Genomic DNA, 17960 nt, shown 5'->3' on the forward strand with positions numbered 1-17960 from the left:
AGGCCACAGCAGTGAGAGGCCCGCGTACCGCAAAAAAAAAACAAAACAAAAAACAAAAAAAAAACCCAGAGCACCCAGAGGAAAGAGTCACCGCATCCAAGCCCTCCTGCGGTGGCCGAGGGGTGCCCATGTCTGCCACGCGACCTGCTGCTCTGGGCATTGGGTGAGGAGCAGACCGGCCCACCCTTCCCCTTGGCCCCGCCTGTCTCCTGGGGCACAGGTGACCATGGGGAGAACTGAACCCCAGCCACGTGGCCCCCGTTACAGCACCCTGTGGTCCCAGCATGACCCTGAGCCCCTCTGAGATGGCCTCCATCACAGGGCCCCTAAGTCCTGCACTAGGGGAGGCGGAGCCCGGGAACCCCCGAAATGTCTCCCCTCCCTGTGCGGACAACAGCCAGGCTCACAGGCCGCCCGAGCTGCCTGCCCACACCCTGAAGACAGTTTCAGGCGGCCACCAAGGCCTGGGGCCGCTGTGGCTACTGTGGCCGCTTCACACATGAGGACACCAAGCCTCTAGCAAGCGAAGGGCCCTGCTGAGACCCAGACCCTCCCAGGACGAGGGTCTCCTCCCTGCCCCCCGGGGCTCTGGCCACCTGGCTGGGCTGCCCAGGGCCTTCCCCACCAGCTCTGGACACCACCCTGGGACAGGACGCAGGGTGGGCCGTCCCTCGAGGGAGCTCTCGTCCCCGCACACAGTGCCCATCGTCACAGGCCTTGTGGGGTCATGACTGGACCCCGACCCTGCTACAAGCCGGGCAGGGTTGGGCCACCACTGCTCTGTGCCCTGGGGGCCCACTAACCTCAGAACTAAAACACACACTGTCAAGTGACTCCCGACCGAGTCCCAGCCCTTGGGGCACGCTGGCCTTCACAGCTCCACCGGGGCCTCCCCACTGCCAGGACCCCCTTCGGCCCAGGTGGACCCCTGCCACCCCTGCCCTAGGTCACTCCATGGCAGTGCCCGGACACAGATGATCAGCACAGGGGCCAGGAGTCTCCACGCCCTGGTCTCCTGGACACGGGGGCCTACGTCTCAGCGCCAGGTGATCTCGCAGGAACTGCATGGAGGCCAGAGCCCGGGGCCGGGCCTGTCGGTTCCCCCTCCCGTGAGCTCCCCCGGGGGCACCCTTAACCTGCAGGGTGACACCAGCTGCTCCAACTGCTCCAGGAGACGCCGGGGGCCCGCCCACCGGAGGGCACAGCCGCGCAAAACCACAACGGTCCCATTGTGTGTCCTCCAGGAGGGGCCGGGGCTCAAGGGACAAGCCTTCCCCACTCCTACCCTCCGGTCTTGGAATGGCCTGACCTTGGGCCGTGGGCCTGCTGGGTGTTGTAGGTAAAGGGCTGACAGACAGAAGTAAAACAACAAAAGCGGGCACAAAGTGCCCTCTGTCCACCGTTGTCACTCAGCCCTGGTCCTCGGGGCACCCCCTCCACACCACGTGCTGGGCCTGCTTCTCTCTGTGGCCGCCCCTGGCCAAGCCTCCCCCACCCACACTTCATGGCCACTGGGATCTGAAATGCCGGCCTGATTTCAGTGCCCCCCTCCTGAGAAGGCTGGGGGAAAATCCAGAGGCCTCGCGTGGTGCCAGGCCCCACATGCATGACTCCCCCGGCCTCCGGGCCACCTGAGCCCCTCCGGGGCCCTGCAGAGCCAGCCCCGGTCACACCAACTCTGAGCCTTCATCCAGCCATCCCTCTGGCCCTCAGAAGGGCCTTCCTGATTGGGGCCGAGCCCTGCCTGCCTGTCTGCGAGTCTCCTGTGCACATGTTTGATGTCCGCACGCCAGACACAGCGCGAGCCCTGGACGGCAGGGCCGAGTCCTCAACTGGGTCTCAGCACAGAGCCACACCCGGGGCCTCAGAAAGTTCTGGTGAAGGAGGACAGGAAGGCGGGCAGGACTGCCCACGAGTCTCACTGGCGACGAGGACGAGGCCTGGAACAGAGGCCGGGAACCTGGACCTGCCGGGCCCCACGCCCCAGCCCCTTCTGCAGCCCCCAGGCCCCTCTGGGCGCCAGGCAGGCCAGGTGGGGCCAGGCACTGGTAAAGGACAGAGACGGCGCGTGGGCCGGTCTGCGAGATGCAGGTCATGTCCTCCAGATGCACCGTGGCTCGCGGCCAATCTGGGCACCATCACGCTGAGCCCCTGCCCAAGGGGTCCCGGCTCTTCCGCCAACATTCCGCATGGGATCCTTGGGGCAGCCGCCCAAGGGGTAAGTCAGGCGACTCTCGTGGGCAAAGGGTTGTTTTCACAAAGTGTCCTCTACAAGGGAGGGCATCCATCCGGGAGGGAAACCAGCGGACAGGAATTCTGCAGACACTGCACTGCCTCCCAGGTTCAGAAAGGAATGGCTTTGGGGGGAGGACGTTTTCGATGGCAGTAGAATTATAAACACGTTATGTATTCAAGCTGAACAAAGGCGCTTTGCTATCCCTGCTGAAATTTGTTTTTACAAAACTCCGGCCCCCCTACATTCTTCACCAGCCTGTATCTAATCACACCAGCCAAGCAAAACGTTCACCAGCAAGTCCTCTTCAAATGACATGGACGTGCTCCCCAGCTAGACCGTCTGGTGGGCGCAGGATGGATTTTTCCTCCTACCCACTGGTTTCCACCCATAAGCTCTCAAGGGCAGGAAGTCCCTCAGCTCCCTTAGTGCTCCCGTCAGCACTCCTGGTACCTGGAACCCAGCCCGGCCAGGGTCCTCCAGACAAAGTCTTGTCTTTAGGAAGATGCTGGAACCTGAGGTTCCAGGAAGCCAGGGGACACAGAGGCTGGTCTCCCCGCTCCCCGACACACGGGGCTACGGGGGTGGTGGTGGTGCTGCTGCTCTGTGTCGTCACGGTGACCTCAGCCCCTACGAGACCACAGATCTGTGGCAGCCACGCACAAGGCTAGCGTGGGCCTGCCATCCAGCCGTCCTGGAGAAGCCAGTACCTCCGTTCACCAAGAGACACCCTCGAGAATGTTCCCGACAGCATCCCTCTCAGTAGCCAGAAACGGGGAGACTCCACCTGCCCACGGCATAAACTTTGCGGCACATTCACGAGAATGCGGCCCAGCGGGAAGACACACTGCCACCAAACGCCACTGCATCGGCGCCCATCATGGGAGGGGTCGGCATGGCGGGCGGCCATCCACAGGGCACGGGGACCCTGCTGGGGGCTGGGGGCACATACCCGTGTGGAAGATCCAGCAGCACTGGCAATAGCACCTCTCGGCCGTGCTGCTAATGCAGGAGGCGCGTCGCCAAGCTCTCCCCACGAACCACCGCCCACCCCGGTCACCACCAAGGCCCACCCTGTGTGGGCAGGACAGCGGCCTCTGCGTGGCGGACCTGTTTCTCCTGCTGCTCTGGGACGGACGACCCGCCAGGTGACATGCAGCCCGCCTAACTCAGTGTCAGTGCTCCTCCCGGGACCGCGTGACGCGCCGACTCCAGTGACACCCGTCAGCTAAGGCGGTGGATCTGGGGCCGGGCCCTCAGAGACGGGGACCCCTCCCCCTCCCCCCACACGCCCCCAGGCTCAGCAGGGCCTCCCGGGACAGCTGGGAGACCCCAGGGGCTGCACTCACCCTTCCCGATCTGGATGAAGCCGAGTAGGATGATCAAGGCCAGCGCCAGGAGTTTGGCCGCGGCGAAGACGTCTTGGACGCGGGTGGCGGCCTTCACGCTGTAACAGTTGACGGCCGTGAGCAGTACTGTGGAGAAAGGGGCAGCGAGTGAGTCCCACGGAAACGCGGGCAGAGGGGCCGGCGGGGAGAACCCCAGCCCTGAGTTCACAGGCTGAGAGACAGCTGTGAGCCCAGGTGCCCCCCAGGCTGCCAAAAAGGCCTTTTTGTCCTAATGAATGAATTTCAACACCTCACCGCCACCTGAGTCCCTCCTGCAGGAGCCCTCGAGGACAGCGCTGTGCTCAGAGCAGGTTGAACGCAGAAACTGCCATCTCGGGGTGGGGGGGGTGCTCAGTCACCTTTCTGCTCCCACCTGACACTTTAGCACAAGTGTCAGGCCCTCCCACAGGCACCCAAACTTCTCAAGGTGGGAACCCTCTCTTCAGAGGGTCCTCGTAGGATCCCACAGGGGCACAGGGGGTGCAGCATCAGCCTGACAAGCCCGGGGGGGTGGTCCACGGGGGCTGAAGGAGATGCACAGCCCAGGCTCCCAGTGGTGAGAAGAGCAAACGAGCACGAACTCTGCGGCTGGTGTCACAGCAGATACTAAAGACCCAAACTCCATGCCAGTCACCACCACGGGGAGGGAGAGGAGACACGGCGGGGCGGGCAGCTAAGCCAGGCTCCCCAAATGCGCCGACACACGCAGGCCCTGCCTGGGACCCCAGGGAGACCCTCCAAGTCCTGAGCAGAGGTGGAGGCAGCACTTAGTGTTCAGGGACCTCGCCAGCAGCCACTCTGCAAACTCACCACAAGACAAAATTAGATTAAAACAAAGGCAACAAACCAACACTCAACACCCATGCCTTCCTACTCAGTGGTTCCTACCTCTCGGCCAAGTTGCACGTGGAAACACGCACGCCGTGAGGCCAGCGCTCCAGTGCCCACGCCACTGCTGACGCCAGCTACCCAGGGAGATGGCCAGGGCGCAAATGGGGCCTTTTATTCTCGGCAGGCTGGCGGTCGAACATTAACCAGCACAGCCTGGACCCAAGGGAAAGGCGTCTGTCCACCATGCCCCGCACACACCGGCTTTTCCCAAGGGCTGCGGTGGGTGAGAAAGTCTGGACCGGACTTCTGCTCCAGACAGAACCAAGCCCGGGCTGGCAGATGCCACGTGGCTTCCTCCCCCAGCTAAATCAATTATGTGTTACTTTTACAATGTGAGGGAAAGGCCACAAGGAAATAAATCCACGCTAATTAACTAGATGAGACCTGACAGTTCAGGTGTGAGAAAAACAGGAAATGGCCTCCTGAGCTCTGGTTAGGACCGGGGGCCCACACTCCACCCCACCCACGCTTAGCTCTTCCAGAAATTAACTGATACCCAAATACCACCCGCCCCATCACTTTCTCTTTGCTGCTCTAAGCCTGGCCGATGCAGCGGCTGACCAAGACTGTTTGCTACGCCCTCAGGAAGTTCAGGTTGAAAACTTTCAAAACCAGTTGCTTTTGGCTGCTACCCCTAAACTGAAACCCTCAGATGTTCCCAGACCAGATATGAAGGCAAAGAGCTGTCACAGATGGACCTGGCATAGCCCTCACTCGTGGGGACCCTGGCCGAGTCTGCACCTGTCAGAGGCTCGTGGTAAAATGAGCTGCCTCAGGGTGGTGGCGCTTACACGAGGCTGTGAGAACGGGGGGACAAAGTATCCGTGTCACAGCACTGAAGCCATCTCCAGCAGCAGGAGCTGAGCCCGGGCTCAGATGAGGGGGCCGACGTGTGCAAGGGACAAACAGGACCAGTGACCTTCGCCGTGTGGCTCTGGGGTGGACACACTCTCAGTTCGGGCCCTCGGGACCAATGCAGAGACAGCTGTCCCGTATTAAGTACATCAGCACTGCCATTCCCAGCACAGAAGAGGAAACAGAGGCTCAGAGAGGACCCCTGTACACGGTGCTAGGGGCAGACCCAGATCTCTGAGGCCCGTCTGATCTCCCACCGCCAGGTCGGGGGTGGGGGCGGGGGAGGAGGTTGAACAGCAGAATTCCCTTCTCCTGGGTATCCAGGCTGGTGTGACCTGCCACATGGCTGGGACCCAGGGTGAGGGGGCCTTGGAGGGCAACCCAGGTTCTTTCCCACCACTGGCCCCAGGGCGCCTGTGCACAGTAAGGCAGGGAGGGAGCTTTTCCGGGACAGTCGCACATTATGGGGAATGTGACAGCCCTGAGGCCTTCCCTTCCAGATGCGCCAAGAGGCTGACAGATTGCATCACACTCCTCAATTCATACCAGGCAGGAAGTGGGGAGAGCCGTGGCCAAGCCACACACGGGGAGGTGGCTCTTCCTGCGCCAGCCCTGCCCAGCTGCCCTCACTGTTACCGCTGCACGACTCGCCTGGTTTGACGTACCCCATTTGGGGTGTGCACCCCAAGGGGAGCAGGGGCATCTCTCCCCACCTCACAGATAAGGACCTGGAGGATCCAGGAAGGGGGTGTGGCTGGCCCAGAGCCCCAGCCCCCGGGCCATCCCCCTGCGGTGGTCACGGGGGCGGGACGGACCGAGGCCCAGGGCCCCTCCTCTACTGACCCAAGGCCCTCCCCTTCAGGAACACAGGGTGCCACCCTGCCTGTGCAGAGCGGAGCCCACCCGGCAGGTGTCCGAGCCCCTGTGGACAGAGGGTATTGTTCCTTGAGCTCAGCTCCGTGTCAGAGAGTGGACAGGCAAGGCCGGGCTAGCCGTCTGCAGTAGGGAGGGGCATGGGCTGGATCCCAGAACAAAGTGGACTTTGTAATATTCATTTCTTTTATAGAAAGAAAAACTGAAACATATGATGAAACTTTAACGTCCACTGACTTCAGCTGATGAGTAAACAAACGCTTTATTATCCTCCCTAGTGTCCTTTCTAAAAAACTCTGAAGTGAAATAGAATCTAAAGTAAATAAGGGGATTCACTAGGACCCGTGTCTCTTAGCCTTAAGGAAAGCAGCGCTGGGAGGCTGTCTGGGAGGCTGGATTTGCCCCTCGGCTACACTGGTTTTAGGCCCCGTCACCTGGACAAGGTGCCTGACTCTTCAGAGCCTCAGCTTCCACACCCGCAGGATGGAGGGGGGTGACAGGGACACGAGAGGCTCCGGGTGTCACACAGGGTCTGCTGCTGCCACTACCACTACTCCCGGCAGAACCCCCATCTGCGCTGCGTGGCAGGGGGAGGACAGTCTACCCCAGCGCACCCGCAGGCGGGCTGCTGGGTGAGGCCAGCACACTGGCAGGAGGGCACCCCGGCTGGCAGCCGGCCCCCTCGGGGTTCCCCGTGCCAGCACCCCCAGATAAGCACCCCGCAACAGCTGGGGCCGGGGAGATAGAGCCCAGCGGCCTCCGGAGAGGAGCAGCAGTGGGCTGTGTGCAGAAGGCGGGAGCAGGCGGGGCCGGGCGGCTGGTGCCACAGGCCAAGCGGGAAGCCCGCCCTTCAGGGCTGTGACACGGCCACCTAGCTGGCCTGCAGGGGCGCCCCAGCTCAACCTCACAAATGAGCCGGGGGCCCCGGGGCTGTGCTCGAGGGCCCGCCACCCTCTGCAAAGTCACCGTTCCAACCCACGAACTCGCACTCGCACCCTGGTCCACCCCCCCCACCCCAGGGGCTCCACCCGTACCCCATCCTCGTGACCGAGACAGCAGCAAGTGCTGCCCAGTGGGGGAGGGAGAACCCCTTGGCTGGCCTCCTGGGCTGCTCTCACCCCATGGCCCTGGGGACAGCTGGTCACACTTAGAGCCGGGCCATGAGCGCCAACTCCAGCTGCGGCCTGGACGACCAGGTGGCTTGAGTTCAGAGTTCTGTCTGCAGACCGCAGGGGCCACACGTGCCCAGGGGGCCACCCAGGCCGAGGACAGGGGCTGGCCCACGGGCTCGGGGATGCATGGCAGCTCCCCCATCTGTTACTTCTCAGGACCCCCCTTGGGTAGCGCCTCCGGGACCCTCCCAGACCCTGAGCACAGGGTGGCCGGCGGGGAGCTGCCACTGCTCCGCCTACCAGCGTACAAATGGGACGGGTGCCACCAGTCTCTGGGAGGGCGTTTATCTGAGCAGTTCCCAAAGGCTCCTGCCCAGCCTCGCCTGGCGTGACCTCTCACCCAGGCCTGACCGGTTATCTCACTCTCCAGGCCCCAGGGTCCACCTCCCAATGACAACTTTTCACACATAGGCTGCTGTCAGCTGTCAGCCACTGCGGGCCAGCCTCCCGGCCCCCTGGTACATGCTGCGCAGCCGGCTGGCTGTCTCACTCGCAAAGGAGAGCTTGAAATGCAAGGGGGCCTGTTTTCATTTTAAAACACCAATACAAAACAAAACAAAATACAAAAAACACACCCAAAACTTAGTTCCCCGAACCCGCACCCCCTGCAGTGGAAGCGCGGAGTCTTAACCACTGGACCACCAGGGAAGTCCCTCTGCTCAATATTCTGTAACAACCTAAATGGGAAAAAAATTTGAAAAAGAATAGATACGTGTATATGTATAACTGAATCACTTTGCTGCACACCTGAAACTAACACAACATTGTTAATCAACTATACTCGAAAATAAAATTAAAAAAATTTTAAGTTAAAAAAAGTTAAAGGGCTTCCCTGGTGGCGCAGTGCTTGAGAGTCCGCCTGCCGATGCAGGAGACGCGGGTTCGTGCCCCGTTTCGGGAGGATCCCACATGCCGCGGAGCGGCTGGGCCCGTGAGCCATGGCCGCTGAGCCTGCCCGTCCGGAGCCTGTGCTCCGCAAATGGGAGAGGCCACAACAGTGAGAGGCCCGCATAACGCAAGAAAAGAAAAAAAATAAAAAAAATAAAAAATAAAAAATAAAAAAAGTTAAAAAAAAACAAAAAAAACACACACCCAAATCCATTTCCCTCTCTGACAGAGGGTAACACCCTGATGGGATTTATCAGGCCCAGTGACCAGGGCTGCCCCTGGATTTTGTGTATGCCAGTAACAATAACCTTCAACAATCCTGGCAACGAGGGCGAAGTATGAGCACCTGCTGCACGCTCTCCATCATTCAGCGTCCTCAGCACTCCCGGGGGTCCCCTCACCCTCACCCTCACCCACCAGACAAGGGCATGACCGAGGCCAACAGAACCATCTGAAACCAAAGCATCTGGGGACTGGCTGGCCCCCCACTCATCAGAAAACCCATCTACTGTCCCCATGTCTCTGATGGGGCCGCAGCCGTGGACCCTCCCTTGTCCCCAGCCCAGTGTCTGTAGGGACCGTCCCCCTCCAGGATGGAAAGGGGAGTGCAGGTCTCGCTTGGGTTTCATGCAGGGTCCACGGGTCAGAGCCCCAGAGCCTAGAACCTCACTACCAAGTGAGTCCTACTAAGCCGCCAGTGGCGTCCTCAAATGAGTCTCTGAAAAAGGTGCTTTCTGTACGTGGCTTTACGACACTTAATAAAAAGGGCCAATACTTGAGGCAAAGACAGTCTGAGGCCCAGCAGTAACTGCCACCCCACACAGGTGGGAGGGGCCAAGATGCCAGGCAGAGGAGCACCGTTTTACCCGCAGGTCTGCTGGCAGGTCCCCGGCGGCCCCCAAGACAGGAGAGGAAGTGGCTGGCAGGCTGGGCGTGTTGCAGGAAGCCGGGCCAGCCCGGTCTCTCAGGGCAGCAGCTGTCGCGGGGCCAGAGAGCAGCAGTAGCTGACTACTGTGACTGAGGCCGGACGAGCCCTGGGCCCAGGCAGCCAGCCCACCTGCCGTCCGGAGCCTCTACCCGCCAAACAGCAGCACTCGCTGGGCACCTGGACCCGGAGCCCCGGCTGCAGGCGGGCCGAGGCTCCTCGACTGTGGCCAGTGAAACCCTGGGCTTGCGTGGCCCAGGTGGCTGGGAGAGTGGCCAGCAGCGGGGGTGACCACCGACAAAGCATCCAGTCGCTCTGGCGCTCTTGTCCTGCCTTCTCTACTGTCCAAAACCGCCCAGCACACGGGGACCCAGGGTTCACAGTGGGTGCTTGGTGCATCGGGGCCTCCACTCTGGTCCTGGACACCCAGATATCCACTGGGCTTGGTGACAGCCCCCTCCACCCCAGGCCCGGCCCCCACGATGGCCTGTGCCTCCACAGCCCAGCACCTTCCCCTCCTGCCCTAACTCTGCTGTATCCTAATAACAGATAGGTCTCCCCCTGATCCCGGAACGTATCAGAATCCCCGAGGACCTCGTAAAACAGGTCCCCGCAACCCAGAGCGTCTGACTGGGCAGGCCCGAGAACCTGCATTTCTGACAGTTCAGGGAGAACCAGTGGGTGACTTCACGACATGTAATTCACCTTTACTGGCTCTAAGAGAGCGCACGCACAGGACCCAACTGTACCCCAAACACCTGAGAAGGCCGACCTCGCTTCCAGGCGCGCTCAAATACAGAGCCCGCTCAGGGTGACAGTCCGGCTCCTGACCCACCCAGGACCCCACCACCGGCCACTCGAGATCGGAGCCTCCAGAGAGTCTGGAAAACTGAAAGAAAATGAAGGAATTCTCAGGGGTAGGGGCTGCTCAGGTGGGACCAAGGGCTCCAATTCCAGTGTCTGATCTCCGCGGAGAGAGGCAGCGGCCACAGGAGCCAACAGACACGACACCTCAGTCCAGTTGGGACGATGCCCCTCCAACACCCCCACCCTTGTCGAGCCACTGAGTTCCTGCAAAAGGAATTGCTAACAGGCTGAGTCACATTTTCAAATGCGACCAGCCCTGGAACGTGTTTCACGTTTTCCATTTTTAACTGGGGCTGGGTGACGCCTGGCCACAGAGCACCCCTTGCTGGGTGGTGGGGGTCTCAGCACGCATCAGGAACAGGGCTGACACTTCATTTCAAAACACACCAGGACTTCCCTGGAGGCGCAGTGGTTGGGAGTCTGCCTGCCAAGGCAGGGAACATGGGTTCGATCCCTAGTCTGGGAAGATCCCTCATGCCATGGAGCAACAAAGCCCGTGCACCACAACTACTGAGGCTGTGCTCTAGAGCCTGCGAGCCACAACTACTGAGCCCACGTGCCGCAATTACTGGGAGCCCACGTGCCGCACCTTCTGAAGCCCACGCGCCTAGAGCCCGTGCTCCACAACAAGAGAAGCCACTGCAATGAGAAGCCCGTGCACCGCAACGAACAGTAGCCCCTGAGCAGCAACGAAGACCCAAACACAACCAAAAACAAAAATAAATAAATTTAAAATTTAAAATAATAAACAAAACACACCAGAAAAAGGTAGATTCAGTTCACTCTGAGATCTGCTGACACCCGAGCCCTGAAGTTAGCAGAAACCCCGCAAGTCTCACTTTTTTGGGTTCTTCTGAAGCAGAGCCCTGCAGAATACAGAGGTTCCCAAAGGTCCCCCCACCTCCAACCCCAGCCCCAAGGACAGCCAGGATCCATAGGAGGGAGCCCCGCTCCAAGTTGGCCCTGATTTCTAACGTGCTGTGTGACCTTGGGCAGGTTACTCAGCGGGTCTGAGCCTCTGTTTCCTCATCAGCTAAATAGGAATACTGTGCTGGCCCCACAGGTGCGTTTTAACATGCAGACATGCTGACTGGCACGCCTGCCAGATGAAGACGTGCTGAGGACGGCTGAGGCTGTGTGTGCAGGGGAGTCCGTGGTTAGTCTCCATCCCTGGCTCGCACCTCTGTGGTCTGGAATCCCCCCCCCCACCCAAACCTGCTGCAGCACCTGAGACACTGCAGCATCCACCCAGCCCCCTCATTTGCTAGTTGGGGTCAGTGGAGCTCAGAGAGGTTGTCCGACGTGCTGGAAGTCACACAGGGGAGTGGGGTGAAGACGCCCAGGCCTCCTAAGTCCCACTCCCATGTTCTGGCCACTCGACTGGGGTCTTCAACCCCAGCTGCCCATGACAGGCTCCACCCCCCGCTCCCCCAGCACACACTGTATGCACTATTACAGACCTGGCTCTGCCTGGGAGGGCCTGGGTGTCAGTCCTCCGACCATGTGGTCCAAGGTGCAGCTAGGGAAGAGACCCACCAACCAGAGCAAGTCCCACAGGGCCCCACCCACCACAAACACACATCTACCCTTGGAGGGGAGGGGACGGCTGGGTGGGGGTCAGAGAAGCAGGCTGTCGCGGTGGGGGTGGGGCGGGGGGGGCAGGGCTGACTTCAGAACCCTACGACCCTGGACAACAGCCCGGGCTGAGAGTCCCTCCCCACATGGCCAGAGGGCAACGCCTGGTCACCTGGGATGAGGCCAGACATGGACCCTCAACGACCCTCTGTGCCTCAGCAGGTGAGCTGGCCCCCAACCCCCTGACCCAGAAATAAGTGCTCATAACTGGACTCTGGTGACCTTCCCTCCCCACCCAGACCCTTGAACCCGGCCCCTCAGCCCGAGCTGTCAGCCCCTCCTGGAACAGGCCGCCCTCACCCCACCCCCGCCTTGTCCTTTCCCTCAGCTCTGAAGGGGTCTGACACTATGGCTGGTAACACGTGGCTGCTGCTGTGTGGGGTGCCCAGCCAGGGCCCCTCCACCTGCCGCTGTGCCAGGCACACCTGCTCTGTCGTGCTGCGTTCCTGGACAGTCCCTCCAACACCAGACCCTTGCCGTGATGGGCCGGCAAATCACACGCTCTCTGCAGGCACAACATGATCACCCCTCCGTGCTCCAGGCTCTGAAACACAGGCCCCGCGAGGCCCAGCACCCAGGCCCCGGGTCACGCAGCCGGAGAGCCGGAGCCAGGGCCCTCGCAGGCCTGCCAGCTGACTCAGGCTGACAGGGTGCCCTAGAAGGGGACCAGGTGAGGACACAGCCCTGCAGCCAGCGTCCATGCCGAGGGCTGAATCTTGTACCGGCCTTGGGCAGCTCACATAGACAGGGACAAAGCGCTAGGGGGCCACGGGATTACAGTGGGCCATGGGCCCACGTCTCTGGGCAGAGGCCTCGGTTCTGTACTGGCTACACTCGGGGCGGGCGACTCACAGACGATCAGGCTGTCAGCCAGCAGCCAAGGTCACGGTGACTCAGAGGGCAGATTGGGTTCCCTGCATCATGCTGGAGGCTTCACAGAGCAGGCACATCCCACTGGGGGAGGGTGGCACAGCCCAGAGAACGCCCCTGCCTGAAGGCAGGTCTGGACGGGACCGGCCTGGGGGTAAAACCACACCCCTCCCTCCGGCTGCCCGGCCAACCCACACTCCCAAGCAAGAAATCAGGATCCTGCCAGGACTGAGGAAAGAGCTGCGTGGGGAACTCCTGCCAGGATGTACAGGGGACCCCAACCATCGAGCCAAGAAGCTGCTGGACTGGGCAGTGGTCCTGCTGTAGGGAGAGGATAGGACAAGGCCCGTTGGTGGGGACAGGCGTGCTCTGGGCAGCTCCCCCAGCCAGTAATCCAGACAAGGGCCCAGGAAGTTTACCCTGACTGACTGGGGGTGTGGAATCACGTGCCCCCCCGGTCCCCGGCACCTGCTGTGAGTGACCGAAGGAGGGGACAGGAACTGGAGGCCAGCATGGGCATGGGACAGGGTCCGTGGCCACTGGGCAGACGGAACCCATGGGGCAGCTGTTAGCCACCCTGCCCTGGAAGCTCATTTGCAAAGTTCTGAGAGGAAGATGGAGGTTTTTCTAGATGGTTCCCTATAAGGGGTCCGACTCCCCACAGTGTGGGGGCAGGACACACACACACCTCAGATCCGCTAGTGTGTGCCCCTGACGACCTGGCGCCTGGACATGGCGACCGACACTGTCCCGGACGCCTGATACCCCCAGCACGGACACGGCCATGTCCCCACGCCGGATGACAGAGGCAGCCCCGGAGGGGAAGGGCGACACAGGCCCGGCTCCCGCCCACCGCACCGCAGTCTCCCTGGCTGTAAAGTGGGGGTGATGACACTGATTTCAAAGGCTGGGCCGTTTATGCCGTGACGGGGGCAGCGCTCTTGGGGGGCGGGGGGAGGCTCCCAACCTGGACAGGGCCCCGGGGTTCTGGGAAGCTCTCCCCGTGAGCCTGGGGTGAACGAGCAGGGTGGACGCCTCTGAGCAAGGTCTGCACATTCCATGCATCATCAAAGGGGTCCGTGACCCAGGGGAAAAGGGTCAGAAATGCCCTCCCTCAGTCATGCGCTCTGTCAAGTTCCCGCCACGCCCCGTGACTCGAGCCGGAGCGCTTTCATGTCTGGCCCAGGAAGTCGGATTTCAGGGCTAATTACCATGCTGTCGTCTACACTCAGCTCACAGCTCGCGATTCTGGGGTTGCCAGCTCCTTGGAAACACCCAGAAGCCTCTGCTTCACGTGGCGAGGGGTTCAGGCCGGGCGGCTGGCAGGCGTCCAGACACCCTGAGCCGGCCTCGGGCTGTGTGCCGGCCTCGCTGTGACAGGTCTGGGTTGAGGCCCGGGGACACAGCGGTGGACACGCCGGGAAGCCTGGGGGAGAGGGTGTGCTGCCACCCCCCACCCCCTTCGGCTCATGACCCCAACAGACCAACTTGGCCTGGAGCCAGCTGGCCACGGCTCACCCCCAGCCACCAAACCCCTGCCTCACCTGCACCCTCCCCTGCGGGGGGACAGCTGTGCCCCAGCCCTGGGCGGGGCCGCCCCACCCGCCCCCGGCAGGGCCGCGGTGCCGGTGCGGCCTGTGCGATGGGCAGCTCAGCTCGGCCCCCGACAGGGCGACGCTGGCCTCCCTCCTCCTCTCCCAGGCTTTCCTTCCTTCTTTCTGCTAATACAGGAGAGAGCAGTCTGCAGGGCGGCTCAAGAGGTCAAGGGCGAACGCCCGCAGGAGGGCACTGCTGAGAACAATCACAGCCGCCGTGTGACCGGGGTCCCTGGGTGCCATGCTCGTTAGACACGCAGTGGCCGAGGCTCCTCACAAACACCCACCACGAACCCCCATGTCACAGATGCGGAAACTGAGGCTAGGAGGTCCCGTGAATTTCTCAAATCAGAACCCGACACCAGTGGAAAATATCTCAGGTCACGGGTCCCTAGAGGAACAACAGCTGAGGACCCCCTGCCCCCACTCCACGCAGGTTTCCCGAGTAAGGGTGACAGTGGCGGGGGGCAGCTCGCTCTAGGGGAGCCTTGGCTGTCCCCGGCGACAAGGCAGGAAGGAAGCGCTTTCCAGGCCACACCAAGGGCCACCAAGCCGGGAGGGGACGCAGAGGCCCCTCTAGGCCGCCAGCGGGCCTGCTGGCTTCGCCAAGAAGGACGAAGGATGGATGACGTGCCTGACAATGGGGGCCGGGGGGCCGCCCCCCCAGAGGGAGAGGGAGGGAGGAGGGCGGGCGACCAGGTCTGCAGCCACTTCCCTGACCTCCGTGTCCTGGGCAGGAGTGACCACGACAACTCAGAAAGGCCCCCGTCCAGCAGAGGGAGACGGGAGCCTGCCCGGACCCTTCTCTTAGGACCTTCTCCGCGAGACAAAGGACTCAGGTCGCAGCTGTTTCTGAACCACAGTGGCTCCCAAGTACGTGCCCTGGGCAGCTCCTCTCTGTGTATGCCTCGTCCAGCCTTTCCAGATCCCACTGGACCCATCACAGAGAGAGGAGGCCAGGAAGGCTAGAGAAATTGCAGACGAAAACCCGGCCAGGCGAGAACCTCACCTCTCTTCTGTCGCAAAGATAAAACCCAGTGTCATCTGAATCTCAAACTAACGCTACCAAGTTTTCGCTAAGTGATAAATAACCCGAGCAAACCGAACTCCCGGGGCCATCGGCAAAGACTTACGGAGCCCGTGTCCCTCTCTCACCTTCGTGACCCGCTAAAAACATGGAAACACCAGGGCCCCGCCATGAGAGGCCCCATTTCGTCAGACCTACCAGAACATGGACTCCTCCGCTCCCCGCCGTTTATACTGTCAGTGGGATCATTCTAAGCACCAAAGCCAAACTGAGTCACAATAAGCAGAAAGGGGCTGTCCTGGGGCGAGACCAGGGGACAGGAACGATCAACTAGCAAAAGCGAGAAGAACGTGGCTCCGGATCCCATGATCCACTGTTCAAAGAGCAGGCCCCGGGGTTAGCACCAGCACGGGCTGCTGGGCCAGGGGTGCACGTGCCCCCTGCGGGGAGGGGGCTCATGAAGCAGGCGATGCAGGGGGCCCTTTCTCCTCTCTAGAAGTTCTAGAACCCAGCCTGTGTGCGATAATCGAACACCACTCAAGAAACTTTCTGTGGCTTCTTGCTGCCTTCTCAGACACCCCGAAGAGCAGGCCCCCTCCCTGCATGGCCATTACCTTTCTCTGTGCCCGTGAGAGCAGCCCGGGCCCGCGGCTCCGAGTTCCGCCAGCCTCGGACAGGCCCACGTCCCCCTCTAGACACAGCAGACTCTAGACTAGCGCTCACTCCTGCAGACAACGTATCCCTTTTTGTTACTGAAAACCTCCTTTCCATCAGAAAAAGCAACAAACACACACACACACCACACTCACATGGGTGGTTCAGAGGAAAAGAGCTGAGAATGGCTGATGGACACATGACGAACGTCACGCTAGCTCACACCCAAAGGGGTGCTGTTCACGTGACCCTCCACGCTGGTGACTGGAGTCCTGGTGAGGGTGTACCCACCACAGCCCCTCCAGAATCCAACCCGAGCCTTTACCTGCTTAAACCCAAAAGTTTAAGAAAGTAAGGGATCCATTTTCCAAGACTAGAAAGTGGGCCCTTTAAAGGCAGTATCGTGTCATTACGTCCTGGGCCGAAACATTAAATAAGATCTAGCAATGATGAAAATCGCACAATTAAAATTCTTTAATTGGGGCTTTTCCTTACTCAGCCCAAAGCATCATCTGAGAAGCCCACCAGAAACCACAGTTTCCCCTGTCCTCAGGCAGATCGACTGTTGCTGTGATTATTCCTAAACTTGGACCAAAAGTTGTTTTTTTTTGCTGTACACGGGCCTCTCACTGTTGTGGCCTCTCCCGTTGCGGAGCACAAGCTCCGGCCGCACAGGCTCAGTGGCCATGGCTCATGGGCCTAGCCGCTCCGCGGCATGTGGGATCTTCCCGGACCGGGGCACGAACCCGTGTCCCCTGCATCGGCAGGCGGACTCCCCACCACTGCGCCACCAGGGAAGCTCCTGGACCAAAAGTTTTTATAAGCTGCGATCCTCATCGCTGAGACTCCCCCAAAAGGCAAAACGCCCCCCCCCCACCAGCGTAGTTGCTCTGTCAGGGTGTCAGGTCTCCTGGGGTCACCACTTCCCAGAGCGTGCCTCAGAGTTCTGAAAGCCCCTCAACACTACCACCACCACGCAGTGAGCTTATGCGGGAAGCTGGTCCCCAGGCTCAGAATCCCAACAGCATCTGCATGTACTGCTGGTCAGAAGCCGCTCCTAGGGATAGCACAGTCCCCTGAGTCTTGGGGCTCGGACAGAAACCACAAACCAGCCCTGTTAGCTCTGCACTTCTGTGTACCGTCAAGGTGCAGACAGAGCCTCAAATCAGGTGGCAGCACTGAAAGCAGGACACTTCCATCTTGCAAGTCTCCTTAGATGTTTGCCAAGGGGTAGGCGTAAAACTGCAGCAGCCACAGAGCAAAGAAAATTGCGTGGCTTTTGATACAAATGATTTTTTTTTCCCCTGAAATCCCACCAGAAAACAGCCCACCAACGTACCAGGACCTCCTCCACCAACATACTGGGGCCTTATCCACCAACATTTGGACTGTACCCAATGGCTGTATTTCAGCACAGCTTGGGACCCCAAAGACACCCTGCACACATTTAAGTTTCAGCCAAGCACCTATCTTTTACAACTCACTAGGCAACCTTCAGGGGACTCAACACTGCTGCCTACACGAGCAACTCATTCACTGCCCACACAGAATCTTATTACTATTTGGTTTTGTATGAGTCAGCCTTTCCTGATTAACTGGTTTGAATGAGGTGTGCGGTTTTTTTTGGTATTTTTCTTTTTAAACTACGATTTCTCTCTTGAAAAAGAGTTTCCTTTGGGAACTCAAACAGACAGGTATTGGCTTTTCAAGCACTCCACGTGGGTGTCTTGCAAGAAAGTAAGGATATTGCTTCAGCTCCAAGAGCTCTGGATGGACTAAGTGGAAAGGCTAGTTCCGGCCTGAGACTCAAGGCGGGGACCCTGCTGTCTGCAGAATTCCCAAGGCGGTGAGGAAACGAATGAATGAAACGCACGTGGGTCCTGGGGCTAATGCCCTCAGTCTAAAACTGCGGGGTCAGCCCGGGGCCGCGGGATGTGGGGATGGTCCAGGAGTGCGGGGAGGGGCCCGGGACGCGGGCGCGCGGCGGCCTCGGCTCCGCGCCCCCCACCCGCCCGCCCGCCGGGGTCCCGGGGCCCCGGGGCCGATACTCACGCACGCAGAGGCAGGCCACGAGCTTGGCGGCCTCC

The 17960-nt window shown here is 60.6% G+C and overlaps 1 protein-coding gene across 1 annotated transcript in view; it reads right to left on the bottom strand.

The window, feature by feature from the left end:
* The window catches only part of SLC7A5 (solute carrier family 7 member 5), a 30755-nt gene that overhangs the window by 12272 nt on the left and 523 nt on the right, over window positions 1-17960 (bottom strand). Inside the window, exons 2-3 of the mRNA XM_007468468.1 lie at window positions 17926-17956; window positions 3583-3708 (exon numbers count right to left, since the gene is read on the bottom strand). Coding sequence (XP_007468530.1) covers window positions 3583-3708; window positions 17926-17956 — 157 coding nt within the window. The remainder of the gene's footprint in view (window positions 1-3582; window positions 3709-17925; window positions 17957-17960) is intronic.

Source organism: Lipotes vexillifer, unplaced genomic scaffold (genome assembly GCF_000442215.2).
Source record: "Lipotes vexillifer unplaced genomic scaffold, Lipotes_vexillifer_v1.1 scaffold23, whole genome shotgun sequence".
Lineage (NCBI taxonomy): Eukaryota > Metazoa > Chordata > Mammalia > Artiodactyla > Lipotidae > Lipotes > Lipotes vexillifer.